Here is an 18,131-nt window from a genome sequence, read left to right on the forward strand (position 1 = left end):
TCGTATACTTAATGCTCTGTTCAATGAAGCATGCCAAATCCTTTCTTTACCTGATTTCCTTCTCATGAAGATCATTACAATTACACTCGGCTGGATATGACAGAGCTTGTCAAATGTGTTCAGGACAGTTTCCTTAATCAATATATGGAAGTCCCGCCTAGAGAGTGTAATCAGTTGTGCAAATGATGAGGTGCAGAGTGGCCACAAGATGGAGCGGTTGTCCCACTGTGTGACACCCTCCAGTGAAAAGACTAGGCCACACTCAAATGGTTACAGCATTTTATTGATTCAATGGACAACTTTGGGAAAAAGAACAGGAAGGAGCCTCTTGAGGACCTGATTAGGTTACGGGCAGAGGTCTAGATCACTGCTGGATAAAGTTTGCAAACTCTTCCCCTGTCCTCCATTTCCTTCGTGGAGAAATAATAATAAATTGCACAATTGTACGCTTCCCGTAAGTACACCCTTTTACGTGTAAACAGAGCTGAGAGGCCCTTTTGTTTACAAGGTAGGCAGCAGGACATCAGTGATTTGGACAATCTGATGGAATGTGTCTTGGACTGATGGGAAAGGAATAATCAAATAAAGCTCTTTTTTAAAAAAAAATTGATGGCTGCAACTTTTCTCAACATTGTGATTGACTCACTAACTCTTCAATGAACTACAGTACAATACTGAGCAGGTGGTTTAGGAATGGCATAAGAATTATTATAACTGTAAGGCATCTGGCAAGATTGAATGGTGTTTGCATCAGCTGGCTGTTCTTCAGACAGATGTTCCCTCCTTCAGTCCGTCCTCCTCTGCCACTGGTCCCTGCTTCTCTTCTCCCTAAACAAACAGAGCACAGTAAACAGACGTGGAGCAGCGGTTCCACCGTATCAAGTCCCGATAGGACTTGCTCACAGGGGCACTGGCTTTCATTGGTGGGGCGGGAGGAAGGATGGGGGGGGGGGGGGGTCATGATCAGAATGCATATTCAGATTAGAGCCCAATAGCCTGAAAGGAAAAAAGTACAGCACATTCAGCAGTGGGAAGAGAAAGGGTTAACGTTTTAAGAACATAAGAATGTACATAACAACATAAGAAATAGGAGGCCAGTCGAGCCTGCTCCAGAATTCAATAAGATCATGGCTGATCTGGCCATGGACTCATCTCCACCTACCCACCTTTTCCCCATAACCCTCAATTCCCCTACCATGCAAAAACCTATCCAACCTTGTCTTAAATATATTTACTGAGGTGGCCTCCTCTGCTTCATTGGGCAGAGAATTCCACAGATTCACCACTCTCTGGGAAAAGCAGTTCCTCCTCATCTCCGTCCTAAATCTACTCCCCCGAATCCTGAGGCTGTTAGACTTTAGCACAGGATTAGGCCCCTTGGCCAAAGCCAACACCAACCATTAACATCCAATTACACCAATGCTATTTACTGTTAACATACTCCGATCAACTTCCCCTTCCCCTGGATTCAATCTTCACCAACACACTGGAAGCAATTCACAGAAGCCAACTGCATGCCTCTGGGACAGGGAGAAAGCAGAGGACCCAAGGGAACCCCAAATGGACATGGAGAGGGCAGACAATCTCCGCACAGACATCACCTCGAGGTTGGGCTTGAACCTGGTCCCCGGAGACTGCAGCTCGAGCTGCCGCACGACGGAGGCAAAACCAGCTGTCTGATGGTGGACCAGGAGGTAGGACACTCCTGTGAGCACTGAGAACGAGTTTCAGCTGCTGCTCAGTGGATCCCAACAGTACCAGCGTCCACACTGATGCCCGAACTCCACACCCAATGTCTGTTTGCCCAAAAAGCTGCCCACTCATGGGCCATGCTACAATACATCTCCGCAGACTGGCACCACCCATGACCAGCTGGGACGTTACATAAACCAGGACTGCGAGTGTTAAAATGTTTCAGATCCCACACCCTTCACCGTCAAAGGTTCTCAGACCGGAAAAGCGACCAGCGTGAGGGAACAAGAGTGAAAAAAGCAATGGGAAATCCTGGATGAGATATCCGCTGGGAGAAGTTTACCGCCACTCTGTGCTGCCCGCTCATCCACCTACCTTTCCCTGCCCTTCAGCCAGCAGCCTGCCCACGGTCTCCTTCTCCTTGTCCAGTTGTTCCTGGGTGGCCCTCAGCATCTGCTGTAGTTTCGTGGCAGCTTGGCCCAAGTCCTTGGTCATTTTCTTTTCCTTGTCAAGCCTTTCCTAACAACACAGAAATTCAGTGAAAATATAGTTTCTCAGGTACAGAAACCCTCTCCTACAGGCTTTGTAAGGGCAGATTCAATAACCAGCCAGTGAGAAAAGGGGTTGAGAGTGGGGGAGGTGAAAATACAGGAAGAGTGCTGGGACGGCTGGAGGGATTCTAAAGTATGTACATGTCACCATATACTACCCCGAGGTTCATTTTCTTGTGGTATATACAGTAGAAAAAAGAAATGCAATCAAATCGATAGTAAAAAAAACTCCAAAGACTGAAAAACAACTGATGTAAATACCTTGGCATTTACATTTCAAAGGCTAGTGGGCTGAGTAAGCACCAAGGTGGTACATTGCTGTCAACATGGAGCTGGCCAAGAGAAGGGCAACTGCATGTACGGAACAGGAGCATCACAAGGTAAGGAGAAAACTCACTGACTGCCCCTCGCCGTCGCAACTAACCATCCCTTCTCCATTCACTGCACTCATCCTCAGCTCATTTGATATTGAGGTACAGCCCACAGAAGACCCTTCAGCCCTTCGAGCTGTGCCGTTCAGTAAACCCTGACTTAATCCAAACCTAAATTTGGCGACTTACAATGACCAAATAGTACACCTTTGGAATGTGGGAGGAACCCCCCACGTGGTCGCAGGGAGGGTGTACAAATTCCTTACGGGCAGCGGTGGGAATTGAACCCGGGTCGCCGGCACTGTAAAGCACTGTACTAACCACTACGCTACAGTGCCACTAATTACCCCTTCTTTCCCAATCTTCCCACAAGAACACAGAACAGGCTACTCAGCCCATGATGCTGTGCCAATTCTGTTACAAGTTCAAAGTACTTTCATTACCAAAATATGTATACAATCATAAGATTCATTTCTTCACAGGCAGCCACAAAAACCAATTTATACTCAGCCTTCCCCTCTACTCCCTTCCTACCCATGTGTTTATCTAAAAGCCAGTTAACTCCAGCAAACTACCTCACTCTACGCAAGAAAAGCTCAACCCTCACGTCATCCTTTCATCTAACCTTATAAACGCGTTCTCTGGTATTTGACAATTTTTTTACCCTGGGGAAGAAAAGGGAACATCTGATATAGCAAAACCCCTCAGGATCTTATATTTCAATGGAGTCCCTTCTCATTCCTCAAAATACAGGCCCACCATGCCCAAACTTTCCCCCTTCCCAGGTGCCTGCCGAGTAAACCTTCTCTGAATGTCTTCTGGTGCATTCCTAGACAGGGAGACTAGCTCAGCACTCAGTTCTCCAGGCGGCATCTCCACATCCAAGGCATTACCTCCTTACTCTTGCTTCCTCTCGCAATAGTAAACAAGCTGCCACGATGGGACTGGGTTCAGGAAAACCTTCAATCGTGACACAATGTTGATAGAAGTTTCCTCACTCCATGTCCGAACTGCCCACGAGTTCTGTGAATTCTAGAGCAGGGGTTCCCTGGACCCCTGCCACTGACCAAGCGGTCCGTGAACCCCAGTTTGGAAACTTCTGTTCCAGAATTATATAGCATGGAAACAGGTCCTTCATCCCAGTTCATCCACAGGAACCGTGTGGCCCAGCAAGCAGGTCCCATCTGCCCACACTTGGCCCATAGCTCTTTAAACTTCTCCTAAGCATGGTACATACTTGGGTGGCTTTTAAACTTTGCTAATGTGCCCACTTTTGCCGCTAGTTCTGGCAGCACATCCTAAACACACTCCACCCTTTGCACAAAGGAGTTGCTCTTGATCTCTCACCCATGCCCTCTTATTTTTAGCAGCCCCACCCTGGAATAAAGTCAGCTTTTACTCTGTTTGCTTCATGACCTTACAACACCCAATCAGGTCACCATCCAGCCGCCTACGACAGAGGGAATAAAGTCCTAGCTTATGCAATCTTGCCTTGTTACTGTTGGATTAGGGTGGAGAATTCTTACTTTTCATCTGTTTTAACTTCCTTAAGCTTGCTTGTATTTTTATATAATCATCTGTTCAATGAATTTCCCCGTAATTACAGTACAGTTGCTTCTGTATTTTTCTCGAAGCTTCTTAGATTTCTGCAGTGGGGTGTCCTGCCACTTGAATCTGGCTGTTTTACAGGTTAATTGTTATCACAGGATTTTTTTGTTATCTCTAGTCTGAGTACGAGGCAGCCACAATTACTTTTTCCTTTGTTCTCTGTGCTCATCTTTCTTGTTCGTTTTGCACTCCTGTAACACTTAGTAAGATGGCTGCAAGTTCTATGCCTCATCCCTGATTTCCAAAGAACCTTTAGATTTAAAAAAAACATTGGGATCCAACATCACTTAGGGCCTCAAGACCCGGCAGCCTTCTGGTAAATCTAATTAGTGCCTGGGTGTATACTGAAATTCGAAAGGGAGAAGTCACATGTTTCAGTATCACAATGGAATAAAGGGAATTACAGAGGCATGAGAGAGGAGCTTGTTCAGGTGGATTGGAGGAGGGTACCGGTTGGGTTGTCAGCAGAGCAGAGACAGCTGAAGTTTCTGGGAATAGCAGGATAGATATGTCCCACAGAAGAAGTTGTTCTCAAATGGCAGGGATAGGCAACCGTTGCTGCCAGGGGAAGTTAAGGACTACGTAAAAGCCAAGCAAAGGGATTAGAAGGTATCAAAAGTGAGTGGGAAGTTAGTTGGCTGGGAAGCTTTTAAAATCCAACAACAGGCAACTAAAAAAGCTACCAAGAATGGAGCTGATGAAATATGAAGGCAAACTAGTCAATAATATAAACCAGGATACTAAAGGTTTTTTCCAGTTATACAAGTAATAAAAGGGAGGTGAGAATTAGTACTGGACCACTGGAAAATGTTTCTGGTGAGGTAGTAATAGGGGACAAAGAAATGGCAGATGAACTTGCATCTGTCTTCACTGTGGAAGACACTAGCAGTGTGCCAGAAGTCTGTGAGTGTCAGGGAGCAGGAGTGAGTACCGTTGTTATTACAAAGAAAAAGTGCTAGGCAAACTCATAGGTCTTCAGGTGGATAAGTCACCTGGACCAGATGGACTACATCCCAGAGTCCTGAGAGAGTTTGCTGAAGAGATAACGCATGCATTGGTCATGATCTTTCAAGAATCACTTGATTCTGCCATGGTCCCAGAGGATTGGAAGATTGAAAATGTCACTCCACTCAAGGGAGGAAGGCAAAGGAAAGTAAATTATAGGCCAGTTAGCCTAACCTCAGTGGTTGGAAAAGTGTTGGAAGTCTACTATTAAGGTTGAGGTTTCTGGGTACTTAGCGACTTAAAATAAGTCAAAGTCAGCATGGTTTCTGTAAAGAGAAACCTTGCTTGACAAATCTGTTAAGAGTTCTTTGAGGAAGTAACAAGCAGGGTGGACAAAGGAGAGGCAGTGGATGTCAGTTACTTGGATTTTCAGAAGGCATTTGATAAGGTGCCACACGCGAGACTGCTTAACAAGATAAAATCCTATGATGTTACAGGAAAGATACTGGATAGAGAAATGGCTGACAGCCAGGAGGCAGCAAACAGAAATGGAGGGGGCCTTTTCTGGCTGCCAGTGGCCAGTGCTGTTCCTCAGGGGTCAGTATTAGGTCTGCTACTTTGCACATTTTTTGTTGATGATTTGGATAATGGAATTGATGGCTTTGTGGCAAATTGCACGTTACGAAGATAGGTGGTGGGGTAGGTAGTGCTGAGGAAGCAATGCGATTGTAGCAGGATTTAGGCAAATTGAAAGAATGGGCAAAATGGTGTGAAATAGTGTTGGGAAATGTATGATAATGCATTTTGGTGAAAGGAACAATAGTGCGGACTATTATCTAAATGGGGAGAAGGTTCAAACATCAGAGGTGCAGGAGTCCTCAAGCAAGACTCCCAGAAGGTTAACTTACAGGTCAAGTCTGTGGTAAAGGTGGCAAATGCAATGTTGGCATTTATTTCAAGAATAGGATATAAAAGCGAGGAGATAATGCTGAGGCTTTATAAGACACTAGTCAGGCTGCACTTGGAGTATCATCAACAGTTTTGGCCCCATAACTCAGGAAGGATGTGTTGTCATTGGAGAGAGTCCAGAGGAGGTTCACGAGGATTATTTTGGGAATGAAGGGGTTAAAATTTGAGAAGCGTTTGGCAGCTTTGAGCCTGTACTCACTGGAATTCAGAAGAGTGCGTGGGGATCTCATTGAAACGTATCTAATGTTGAAAGGACGAGATAGGGTGGATGTGGAGAGGATGTTTCCTGTGGTGGAGATATCCATAACCAGGGTGCACAGCCTCAACACTGAGCGGGCGATGTTTTAGAACAGCGGCAAGAAGGAATTTTATTTAGCCAGAGAAATTGGATTGTTCTGCCACAGACTGCAGTGGAGGCCAAGTCTGTGGGTGTATTCAAAGCAGAAGTTGATTGTTTCCTGATTGGTCAGGGCATCAAAGGATATGGCAAGAAGGCAAGTGCACGGGGTTCAGAGGGATCCGGGATCAGCCATGATGGAGTGGCAGAACAGACTTGATGGGCTGAATGGCCTAATTCTGCGCCCATGCCTTACGGTCTTGTGGCACTCCGCAGTGAAACAATGACAGAGCATCTGGTAATGAAACACAAAAGACCACAGAGCACAGACGCTGGAATCTGGAGCAAACAATCAATCTGCTGGAGGAACTCAGTGGGTTGTGTGAGGTAAAATGTCCTGATGTGGGGTGTCGGCCCAAGCTATCCACAATTCCCCAGCTTCCCACAGACACCGCTCGACGCGCTGAGCTCCTCCATGTCTGTTAACATGATGTCTCTCAAAATGGCTGGAGGCAATGGCTTGTGGCTTAATGACTAATCTGCGCTAACAATGTATGCTGACACACATTTCTGCTTGTCAGTCCCTCTAGCCTCAAGGTAAAACCACTCCCTGAAACAAAATGCTGATGTAATTAACTTGCTATTGCAGCCAAGACCTGACATGGCCTAATCTGTGGCTGTGGATTGGGACTAATGCTTAATTGTCTCAGGTGGAAGGTACCGCAGAATGGGAACAAGGGTCATCAGGCTGGGTAACGGCTCCTTCCCCCAGACTCTGAGACGTCTCCACACCCTGCTGCCATCCAGCACGTATTATTTATGACAACACCACAAACATTATTCTGTGTTACATCATCTCAATTTGTACATCCAGAGAATACTTGTTTTCTGTCTGTTAATATTATTTTATGTGCTGTATGTGGTATCAGTACTGTGTTTTTCACCATGGTCCCTGAAAAACGCTGGGAAGTTTCGCTGTATATTTGGGCACAGTTGACTGACAATAAGGTTGAACTTGAGACACAGGCACTGGTGGGACTATGGCTTGAGAGAAAGCAGCAAATGGAAGGAAGTGTAGCTCTGTATCACTGGTACATTGCAGGATGACTCATGTCCTGTTGTGATCAACCAAAGACACTCCATCAACTGCATACTCTGAATTAGGTGAAACCAAGGCCTTTGTGCTGGTTCCCACTGTTAACTCCTTTCACATCTCCTTCCCACTGCTGCTGCCACATGCTCGGACTTGTTGGATCGCGATGCTTTTGAACTGAATTGAATTGACTTTATTATTTACGTCCTTTACATACATGAGAAGTAAAAGTCTTTACGTCTCCATCTTGTAATAAATAGTATGTACAGTAAGATATCTAGCAGGACACTCAATATAGCTCAGATATACAATTGTGTCAGCAAGAAATAATCAGTCTGATGGCCTGGTGGAAGAAGCTGTCACCGTTTCACTGTGGAGAGCCAAAAGGACCATCAGACATTGGTCCTGGCTTTAATGCTGTGCTATCGTTTCTTGGATGGTAGCAGCTGGGACAGTTCATGGTTGGGGTGACTCGGGTCCCCAATGATCCTTCTGGCCCTTTTTACATACCTGTCGCTATAAATGTCCCGAATAGAGGAAAGTTCACATCTACAGATACACTGGGCTGTCCGTACCAATCTCTGCAGAGTCCTGTGATTGAGGGAGGTACAGTTCCCAGACCAGGCTGTGATGCAACCAGTCAGGATGCTCTCAATCGTGCCCCTGTAGAAAGTTGTTAGGGTTTGGGGGGGGGGGGGGGGGGGGGGGGGAAGGGCCATACCAAACTTCTTCCACTTTCTGAGGTGAAAGAGGTGCTGTTGTGCCTTTTTCACTACACAGCCAGTACACACAACCTTTGCAATTCAAAGGCTGTTCTGAAGTCAAGAGTGAGGCATACATCTTGTTGCTCCTAATATTTTTTTTAAAGCGTCACAAGAGCAAGAAGAAGCGTCGAGAGGACAAAAGAAAGAGTGGACTGAAAAATAATCATGGGCTTCTCATGCCAGACGAGATAACAGAAGTCCTATTGATAACACTTAACCAATAAAAAATCCAGATTCAAGTAATGTGACACTGCTACTGAAGCTAAGAAATACAGGAGCAACTGAACTATAATCACTGGAAAATTCACTGATCAGGTGCATGTATATAGCTGATTATATAACAATACAAGCAGCGTAGGAAAGTTAAAAATAAGAATTCTACACCCCGATGCAACAAACTCTCAGTCCTGCCTCTTTCAGTTATTCCGTCATTGTCACTTCAGTTCTCGGCTGCTGCTACACTTTTTGCCCCAATCTGTTGTCACGTTTTGCTGCGACAGTTGTTCACTTGTTAATCATGCTCTGTGAGCAAGATGCAGGACCATAAACTACCCTAGGATTGGAGGTGGTTGGTCAGTTACAAAGCCCAGATGTGGATGGAGCGCAGAGGAAAGGGGTCGAGGGGTCAAGCACGGCAGCGATGATGCTCAAGAAGACTATGGAGAGGTGATCCCTTTCACAGAACCGCCAGACCAGAGGGCTGCAGGGAATCTCAGCCTGTGACAGGCTTTAGCCCTGGCTGAAGTCATGCGCAGTTTCACCATCAGTCAGGCTGGGTGCACAAAAGTGGAATAAGCCTCAGACCATCATTAACACAAGCTCTGGATGTTTGCATGGATCTGATTTACCCATCCTCGTTTCCTCAGCTGCCTAGCACTGGCGTCTCTCCTCCTCTTCTTTCTCCCATAGTCCACTCTCCTCTATTAGATTCCTTCTTCAGCCTTACCTTCTCCACCTATCACCTCCCAGCATCACCCTTCACCCTCCTCCTCCTCCTCCACCCACCCATCTCTCCCCTCAACCTGATCTCACCCATCTCCCTCCTCCTCCTCCACCCACCCATCTCTCCCCTCAACCTGATCTCACCCATCTCCCTCCTCCTCCTCCACCCACCCTCCTTTCCCCTCACCTGGTCTCACCCATTGCCTGCCACCTTGTACTCCTTCCCCCATCTTCTTATTCTGGCTTCTTCCCCCTTCCATTGCAATCCTGATGACGTCAGCTCGGAACGTCGACTATTTCCCACCACAGACGCAGCCTGACGTGCTGAGTTCGTCCAGCAGTTTGTGTTTTAACCCTTTTGCCACCCTGTGCTTACGGAGAGGTAACAATAAACCGCACAGAGTAGGGAGCTGGCACAAACCCCACTGAACACTCCAGACTACCTTTAGCTGAAGGACGTCCTCGCTGTCACCATCCCTGGCGGCCCGCAACTTCTCCAGCTCGTCCTGCAGATTTAATGCAGACTGTTGGACCTACAATGGGATTATACAAAGTCAGAAGCCACACACCTTACAACACGCGAGACAAACCTCCATCTGCGCAATGCCAACATGCTAGTATGACCCCCACTGCCCCGAATTATCAATGCCATGTTGATATAGGACAGCTAACTGGGATTACAATCATCCCAAGCGACCCTGAGCAGATTACAGGCTGGTTAAGCAGAAGGTGCAGTGCGAGAGAGGGGGGGGGGGGGTAAACATTTCTGCTCTCGTTATGAAATTAGCTGAAATGTTGACCCTCTACAGAAGCTGACAGACACGCTGAGCGTTGCCAGCATTCAGATTTTATCTTGGAATTCTGTAAATATTTGCGCTGAAGGAAGCAGGAGCAGGAGTAGGCCACTCAGTGACCATGGCTAATCTACCCCAGGTCTCATCTCCACTTCCATTCCAGTGTGCTCGAAGGAGCTGGTTTTCAGGGTGGCCACGTCACCCACACTGCTTTTGCTCACCATCGTAACCTCTTCGTTTGACTCTGTATGAACATTACCTGAAGGAATTACCACACTGGAGGTGTCCCTAGACACAAGGCACTGACTACCACCATAGCCAACACTGGCAAACCCGGTGCTCAGAAGGAAACTGGGTCTGTCCTCAGCCACCCTCAATCAGCCTAGCTATCCTTGCAAGGTCTGTCTGACTGACTTTGAAGAAACAATAGTCTTCAGTGTGACGCTTCATTAAAAGGGTGTCAGTTTCGTTCCCTCTCCAACCAAGTGCAGGCTGTGACATGCCCCATCAGGAAGTCGGAACCATGACCCCTGCTGACTGTTGAGGTGACCAGGTATCATCTGACCAGAACAACCCTACCCCTCAACCCTCAAAACACCAGGGAGCGATTTACCTTAACAGGAACCTGGAGAAGAAAACTAGGAGAAAGAACATAGAACATTACAGCACAAAACAGGCCCTTCGGCCCACAATGCTGTGCTGGCCTTTAACCTACTCCAAGATCCATCTCACTCTTCCCTCCTACATAGCCCTCCGTTTTTCTATCATCCAGGTGCCTACCCAGAAGCTTCTTGAATGACCCTAATGTACCTGCCTCTACCACCCCTGGAGTGCATACTACACACCCACGACTCTCTGTGTAAAAATATACCCCTCACATGCCCCTATATTTTCCTCCAATCACCTTAAAACTATGCCCCCTCATATTAGCCATTTCCACTCTGGGAGAAAGTCTCTGGCTGTCCAATTGATCCCTGCCTCTCATCATCTTGTACACCTCTATCATGTCAACTCTGATCCAGTTCACTTAACCTTTCCTCATAAGACATGCTCACTATTCTAGGTAGCATCCTGGTAAAAGTCAACAAAACGCAGACGCTGGTAATCCAAGATAAAACACTGAAGAGGCAGCAACCCGTAACGTCAACTCTAGTGTCTCCCTCCACTCAATCTGACCCGCGTTTTCAGCATGTTCTACATTTTACATTACGGAAAAAGAAAGAACAACCTTTTCAAATTCTTCCAGCAGCTTCTGTCTCTGTGCTTGCTCAGCGAGCACCGTTTCCTCCAGCTGTATTTGAACCTGGACAGCACGGAAGGAAGAAGGAATTACTCATTGCATGCAGCCTACGCAGAGGTGGGAAGCTGCAGGTGGCAACACAGTGACCGAAGAGCAATGCTACTTTCTGTGGGGTGGACGCTTTGCGTGTGGACACAGTACAGGTGGCAAGACAGAATGCAAAGTTAGGGAGGAAGGTGGGGGGAGCAAGTTAGTGGTGAACTTTATGAACTGCTGGGATCTTTCCATGCACAAGTATCTCACCACCCTAACCTCGGCAGGCTCCAGTTCAGCTTCAGCACTGGGGGACTCAACCGACACTCCATCACGCACGTGGGCCTCCATGTCACACAGCTGCTGCCTCACCTGTTTTTAGGAACAAGAGACGGACGTTACGGTCCGACCACAGCCATCCGTCTCTGGCCAGGAGCCCGATATGCTCCCCTCTCTGATGTTGTGGCCGTCACCGAGTCGTGGCTGAAGGATGGTTGTAGTTGGGAGCTGAACGTCCAAGCTTACACGCTGTATCGGAGGGATAGAAAAGTAGGCAGAGGAGGTGGCGTGGCTGTGCTGGTAAAGAATGGCATCAAATCGGTAAAAAGATGTAATATTGGATTGGAAGATGTTGAATCCTTGTTGGGTTGAGTTAAGAAACTGCAAGGGTAAAAGGACACTGATGGTAATTATATACAGGCCTCCAAACAGATTACAATGGGAAATAGAAAATGCATGACAAAAGGGCAATGTTATGGTAGTCATGGGAGATTTTAACGTGCAGGTAGATTGGGAAAATCAGATTGGAAATGGATCTCAAGAGAGTGAGTTTGTTGAATGCCTGAGAGATAGCTTTTTAGAGCAGTTTGTTGTTGAGCCCACTAGGGGATCAGCTATACTGGATGGGGTGTTATGTAATGAACCAGAGGTGGTAGGTAAAAAAATACCCTTAGGAGGCAGTGATCATAATATGACAGTTCAACTTGAAATTTGATAGGGAGAAAGTAAAGTCTGATGTAGCAGTATTTCAGTGGAATAAGGGAAATTACAGTGGTATGAGAGAGGAATTGGCCAAAGTAAGTTGGAAGGAGCTGTTGGCAGGGATGTCAGCAGAGCAGCAATGGCTTGAGTTTCTGGGAAAAATGAGGAAGGTGCAGGACATGTGTATTCCAAAAATGAAGAAATACTCAAATAGTACAAACAGTATAAAATAGTACAACTGTGGCTGACAAGGGAAGTCAAAGCTATTGTAAAAGCAAAAGAGAGGACATACAAACAAAGCAAAAATCAGTGGGAAGACAGAGGATTGGGAAGTTTTTAAAAGAACTACAAAGACCAACAAAGAGAATCATTTGAAGGGAAAAGCTGAAATATGAAAGCAAGCTAGCAAACAATATCAAAGTGGATATAAAAGCTTTTTCAAGTATGTAAAAAATAAAAGAGATGAAAATGGATACAGGACTGCTAGAAAATGAGGCCAGAGAAATAATATGATGGCAGATGAACTAAATGAGTATTTTACATCAGTCTTCACTGTGGAAGACACCAGCGGTATGCCAGATGTTGAAGGGTGTGAGGAAAGAGAAGTGGGTGCAGTTACTGTTACAATGGAGAAGGTGCTCAAAAAGCTGAAAGACCTAAGGGTACATAAATCACCCAGACCAGATAAAATATGCCCTAGGGTTCTGAAAGAGGTAGCAGTAGAGATTGTGGAGGCATTAGTAATGATCTTTCAAGAATTATGAGACTCCGGCATGGTTCTGGAGGTCAGGAAAATTGCAAATGTCACACCACATTTTAAGAAAGGAAATTATAGACCAGTTAGCCTGACCTCAGTGGTTGGGAAGATGTTGGGAGTCAATTGTTAAGGATGAGGTTATGGAGTACTTGGTGACACAGGACAAGATAGGACAAAGTCAGCATGGTTTCCTGAAGGAAAGTCTTGCCTGACAAGCCTGTGGGAATCCATTCAGGAAATTATGAGTAGGATGGATAAAAGGGATATACATTTGGACTTTTAGAAGGCCTTTGACAAGATGCCAAGTTAAGAGCCCATAATATTACAGGAAAGTTACTGGCATGGTTAGAGCACTGGCTGATTGGTAGGAGACAGCAAGCAGGAATAAAAGGATCTTATTCTGGTTGGTTGCCAGTGACTCGTGGTGTTCTGCAGGGGTCAGTGTTGGACTTCTTTTTATGCTGTAGATCAATGGTTTAGATGATGGAATAGATGGGTTTCTTGCCAAGTTCGCAGATGATATGAAGATTGGTGGAGGGCCAGGTAGTGCTGAGGAAACAGGTAGGCTGCAGAAGGACTTAGACAGATCGGGAGAGTGGGCAAGAAAGTGGCAAATGAAATTAAATGTTGGAAAATGCATGGTCATGCACTTTGGTAGTAGAAATAAATGTGCAGGCTATTTTCTAAATGGGGAGAAAATTCAAAAATCTGAGATGCAAAGGGACTCTGGAGTCCTTGCCCAGAACACCCTGAAGGTTAACTTGCAGGTTGAGTCGGTGTTGAGGAAGGCAAATGCCATGTTAACATTTATTTTGAGAGGTCTAAAATACAAAAGCAGGGATGTAACACTGAGGCTTTATAAGGCACTGGTGAGGCCGCACCTTGAGTTTTGTGAACAGTTTTTGGCTCCTTATCTAAGAAAAGTTGTGCTGGCATTGGAGAGGGATGAGACAAGGTTCACAGCGATGATTCCAGGAATGTAAGGGTTATCACTTGAGGAACGTTTGATAGCTCTGGGTCTGTACTCACTGGAATTTAGAATGAGGGGGATCTCATTGAAATCTTTCGAATGTTGAATGGCCTTGACAGAGTAGATGTGAAAAGGATGTTTCCCATGGTGGGGAAGTCTATAACAAGAGGGCACAGCCTCAAGATAGAGGGGTGTCCATTTAAAACAGAGATGCAGAAAAGTTTCTTTAGTCAGAGGGTGGTGAGTTTGTGGAATTTGTTACCACAGGCAGATGTGGAGGCCAGGTTGTTGGGTGTACTTAAGGTGAAAATTAATAGGTTCTTTATTGGACACAGCATCAAAGGTTAGGGGAAGAAACCCGGGGAGTGGGGATGAGGAGGGGAATAAAGGATCAGCCATGATGAAATGGTGGAACAGACTCAGTGGGCCAAATGGCCTAATTCTGCTCCTATGACCTATGGTCCTTCCCGGCAGACACTGCCATTGAAGTGGTTGAAGCACTGGTCCGCTGGGCAGAAGCACAAGCCAAGCATGCCTACCAAAGTGTCTGCTCACCAAATGTACAACTGGGAAATACCGGGGCGCTGAATTCAACAGGCTTTGGGTTTGACGGGGAGGTCAAGGTACCATGGCAATGATCAACCTGCTCCAGCTCCCAACACCCTGCTCCAGGACAATTCACAGTGATGGGGCAAGTTTCACATTATGGCCCAAACTCACTGAGTTCAAGTGAAGCTGATGACCTTTTCTGGGCCAAAAACAATGCCAAATTCACCCAAATCTCTTCTGCTTGCATATTTTCCATATCTTTCCATTCCCAACATATTCACATGTTTGTCTCAATACCTCTTAAACATCACTATTGGATCTACTTCTACCATCACCCGTGAGCATGTTCCACAGGCACACTGCTCTGCGTGTAAAAGAAACTCATCCCACGTATCTCTCAAATTCTCTCTCCCCCCTTCTCCACCCTATACCTGTATCCTCTAGCATGTAACATTTCATCCCTGGGAAAAAGATTCTGACTCTCTATCCTATCCATGCCTCTCATAATTTTATAAAGTGCCATCAGCTCCATACAGTATCAGATGTTACAGCCCAGCTCTGTGTAAAGTCCTCTTCTATCTTATGCCAAAACCATTTAATTCAGGCAGCATCCTGGTAAACCTCCCCTGTGCCCACCCAAAGCCAACACATCATTCCTGTACTGGAGCGACCCCAGTCCATGCAGTACTCCAAGTGTGGCCTGAACCAAAGTTTTATATGGCTTCAACATGACGTCCTTAGTCACATACTTAACAAAGGCAAGCATGCCATGTTTGGTATTCTTTCTGCTTGTCTGGAAACCTTCTGGGAGCTGGGAACTTGAACTCCCAAGATCCCTCTGGATATCAATACAGATGAAGGTCTGTCATTAACTATATACCTTCCCCTTACAATAGCGCCCCCCCCCCCAAGTGCAACACTTCACACTTGCCCAGATTAAACTATTCGACATTTCTCCTCACAGATTTGTAACTGGTCTACAGAATCCTTTCTCCAGTTTTGCTGTTGTCATAGAGCACAACAGCATAGAAACAGGCTCTCCAGCCCATCTAGCCCATGCCCAAGTGTTACACTGCCTCGTCCCTCTGGCCTACATCTGGACCAGAGCCCTCCATAGCCCTCCCATCCTTGTACCTATCCAAGCTTCTCTTAAAGGCTGAAATTGAACCCGCATCCACCACTTCCGCCTGGCAGCTCGTTCCATACTCGCATCACCTTCTGAATGAAGCTCCCCCTCAGGTTCCCATTAAATATTTCACCTTTCACCCTTAACCCATGACCTTTAGTTCTAGTCTCACCCAAGTTCTTATCTGCAAACTTACAAGCTAACTGGGTTTGTCAGGGTGGGGGGGAGGGAGCGCTGCTGGTACAGCATGGTTCGAAGGGCCGAAAGAGCCTTCTGATCTTCTCCATGTGGTATCACTAAATAAAATCAGTCTTCTGGGTCAAATGGGCTCAAAGTAAACTTATTATCAAAGTACGTGTATATCACCATATACACTACCTTGAGATGCATTTTCTTGCAGTAGAACAAAGAAACAGAGCGATCGATGGTAAAACTACACACCAACAACCAAAAAAAGACAATGTGCAAATGCAAAAGATGGAGCTAAATATAGTTATCCATTTGCTCAGTATTAATCCCTCAACTATCCACTCTGACAGGTTTATTGGCATTGTCATTTGGACAGTTGGTTTACTTTGAGAAAGGTCCTCACCAGTGAGAGCTCCTCGCTGTGTTTCTGCTGTTCTCTATTGGCTGCCTCCAGCTGGCTTTGTGATTCTATTAAGAGTTCGCTCAGCTAGAAGGGAAGAAGGGGACAAAACACTGTTTCAGAACAATGCAATGTATCAGTACACAGAGTGATAAAGTCCATTCAGCCCATCATGACCGTGATGGCTCTCAAGCATTCTGTTACTCTCATTCCATTTTATTATTTCCACATTCAGATTCAGATTAGCTTTATTTGTCACATATACATTGAAATACATCGTTTGCATCAAATCAAGGTTGTGCTGGGCAGCCCACAAGTGTTGCCACACATCCAGCGCCAACTTGGCATGCCCACAACTCACTAACCCTTACAGTTCACCATTGGAAACCAGAACGTCTGGAGGAAACCATCACGGTCACAAGTACAAACTCCTTACAGACTGAAGTGGGAATTGAAGTGTGATTGGTGATTGCTGGCACTGTATTCATACAACACTACCCACTACATGTGCAAACTCCTTACAGACTGAGGTGGGAATTGAAGTGTGATTGGTGATCGCTGGTGCTGTATTTACACTACGCCACCCACTACACTACAGTGCTGCCCCCGTGTACGTTGAAACCTAGAGTGAAATGCATTGTTTACGTTAACGACCAACAACGACCAACACACACACACACGGATGTGTGTAGCCTGCCAAGTGTTGTTACATATTCCGCACCACCACAGCACATCCACAGAACAACGCGCACACACGCCTGCACTCCTCGGACTGACTGCGTCTCTCAGAAGTCCTTATGCCCGGACACTTAGACATCAGGCTTCCAGTTTTAGACTTTGTCCCAGGGCTCACTGACTTTCCGGTCCTGATTTCCAGACTCACACCAACCTCTGACCCCAGTGACCTGTGGGGTCACTGGCCCTCAGGATCTGTGACCGGGGACCAGACAGGGTGACCTGGGGAAAATCGCTGATCTCCTCAGTATCTGCCAACTTGACCAAGGAGTGCACAGACCTGGACTCGAACAGCTGCCCACAGTCTTTATTTACTGCCCCTGATCTCCAACTACATTCTTCCCTGTTCCTAAACGCTAACCTGACCCCTAATACTTGTGCTGTCCCCAAAACAATCACTAGGAACTCAAAAAAAAGACAAAGTCTGAGCATTGATGGACATTCCAACTTGGCGCCATCTTGTTTTACACATTATCATCAACGCCTGTGGATTCTAACACTTGGCTACTCACCAGGGACAATTTACAGAGGATATTTAGCCTACTAACCAGCAAGGATGTACAGTAATGCTGAGACTTTATAAAGCATTGGTCAGACTGCATTTATAGAATATTGTGAGCAGTTTTGGACCTCTTATCTAAAAGGATGTGCTGGAATTGGAGAGGGTCCAGAGAAGGTTCATGAGGACGATCCCAGGAAATAAAGAGTTAACATACGAGAAGTGTATGATGACTCTGGGCCTGCACTCACTGGAGTTAAGAAGCAGGAGGAGGATTTCATTGAAACCTATTGAACATTGAAAGGCCTAGATAGAGTGGATGTGGAGAGGATGTCTCTTATAGTGGGAGAGTCTAGGACCAGAGGGTACAGCCTCAGAATAGTAGGATATCCTTTTAGAACAGAGACTCAAATGAGTTTATTTAGCCAGAGGGTGGGGGAATCAGCGGAATTCATGGTCACAGACGACTGTGGAGGCTAAGTTGTTGGGTACATTTAAAGCAGAGTTTGTTAGGTTCTTGACTAGTAAGGGTGTCAAAGCTTGTGGGGAGAAGGCAGGAGAATGGGTTTGAGGGGGATATTAAATC

The 18,131-nt window shown here is 46.1% G+C and overlaps 1 protein-coding gene across 3 annotated transcripts in view; it reads right to left on the minus strand.

Moving 5' to 3' along the window:
* Nucleotides 1-265: 265 nt before the first annotated feature.
* The window catches only part of LOC132403133 (ribosome-binding protein 1-like), a 152,581-nt gene continuing 134,715 nt past the window's right edge, over nucleotides 266-18,131 (minus strand). For 2 of the 3 annotated variants that reach the window (XM_059986435.1, XM_059986433.1), the window contains 6 exons: nucleotides 16,315-16,398; nucleotides 11,619-11,711; nucleotides 11,295-11,369; nucleotides 9,716-9,805; nucleotides 2,068-2,211; nucleotides 266-828 (listed from right to left, as the gene is read on the minus strand). In XM_059986435.1, coding sequence (XP_059842418.1) covers nucleotides 766-828; nucleotides 2,068-2,211; nucleotides 9,716-9,805; nucleotides 11,295-11,369; nucleotides 11,619-11,711; nucleotides 16,315-16,398 — 549 coding nt within the window. In that variant the 3' untranslated portion in view covers nucleotides 266-765. The remainder of the gene's footprint in view (nucleotides 829-2,067; nucleotides 2,212-9,715; nucleotides 9,806-11,294; nucleotides 11,370-11,618; nucleotides 11,712-16,314; nucleotides 16,399-18,131) is intronic. The other variant, XM_059986434.1, reaches the window with a different exon arrangement.

Source organism: Hypanus sabinus, chromosome 12 (assembly GCF_030144855.1).
Source record: "Hypanus sabinus isolate sHypSab1 chromosome 12, sHypSab1.hap1, whole genome shotgun sequence".
Taxonomy (NCBI): Eukaryota; Metazoa; Chordata; class Chondrichthyes; order Myliobatiformes; family Dasyatidae; genus Hypanus; species Hypanus sabinus.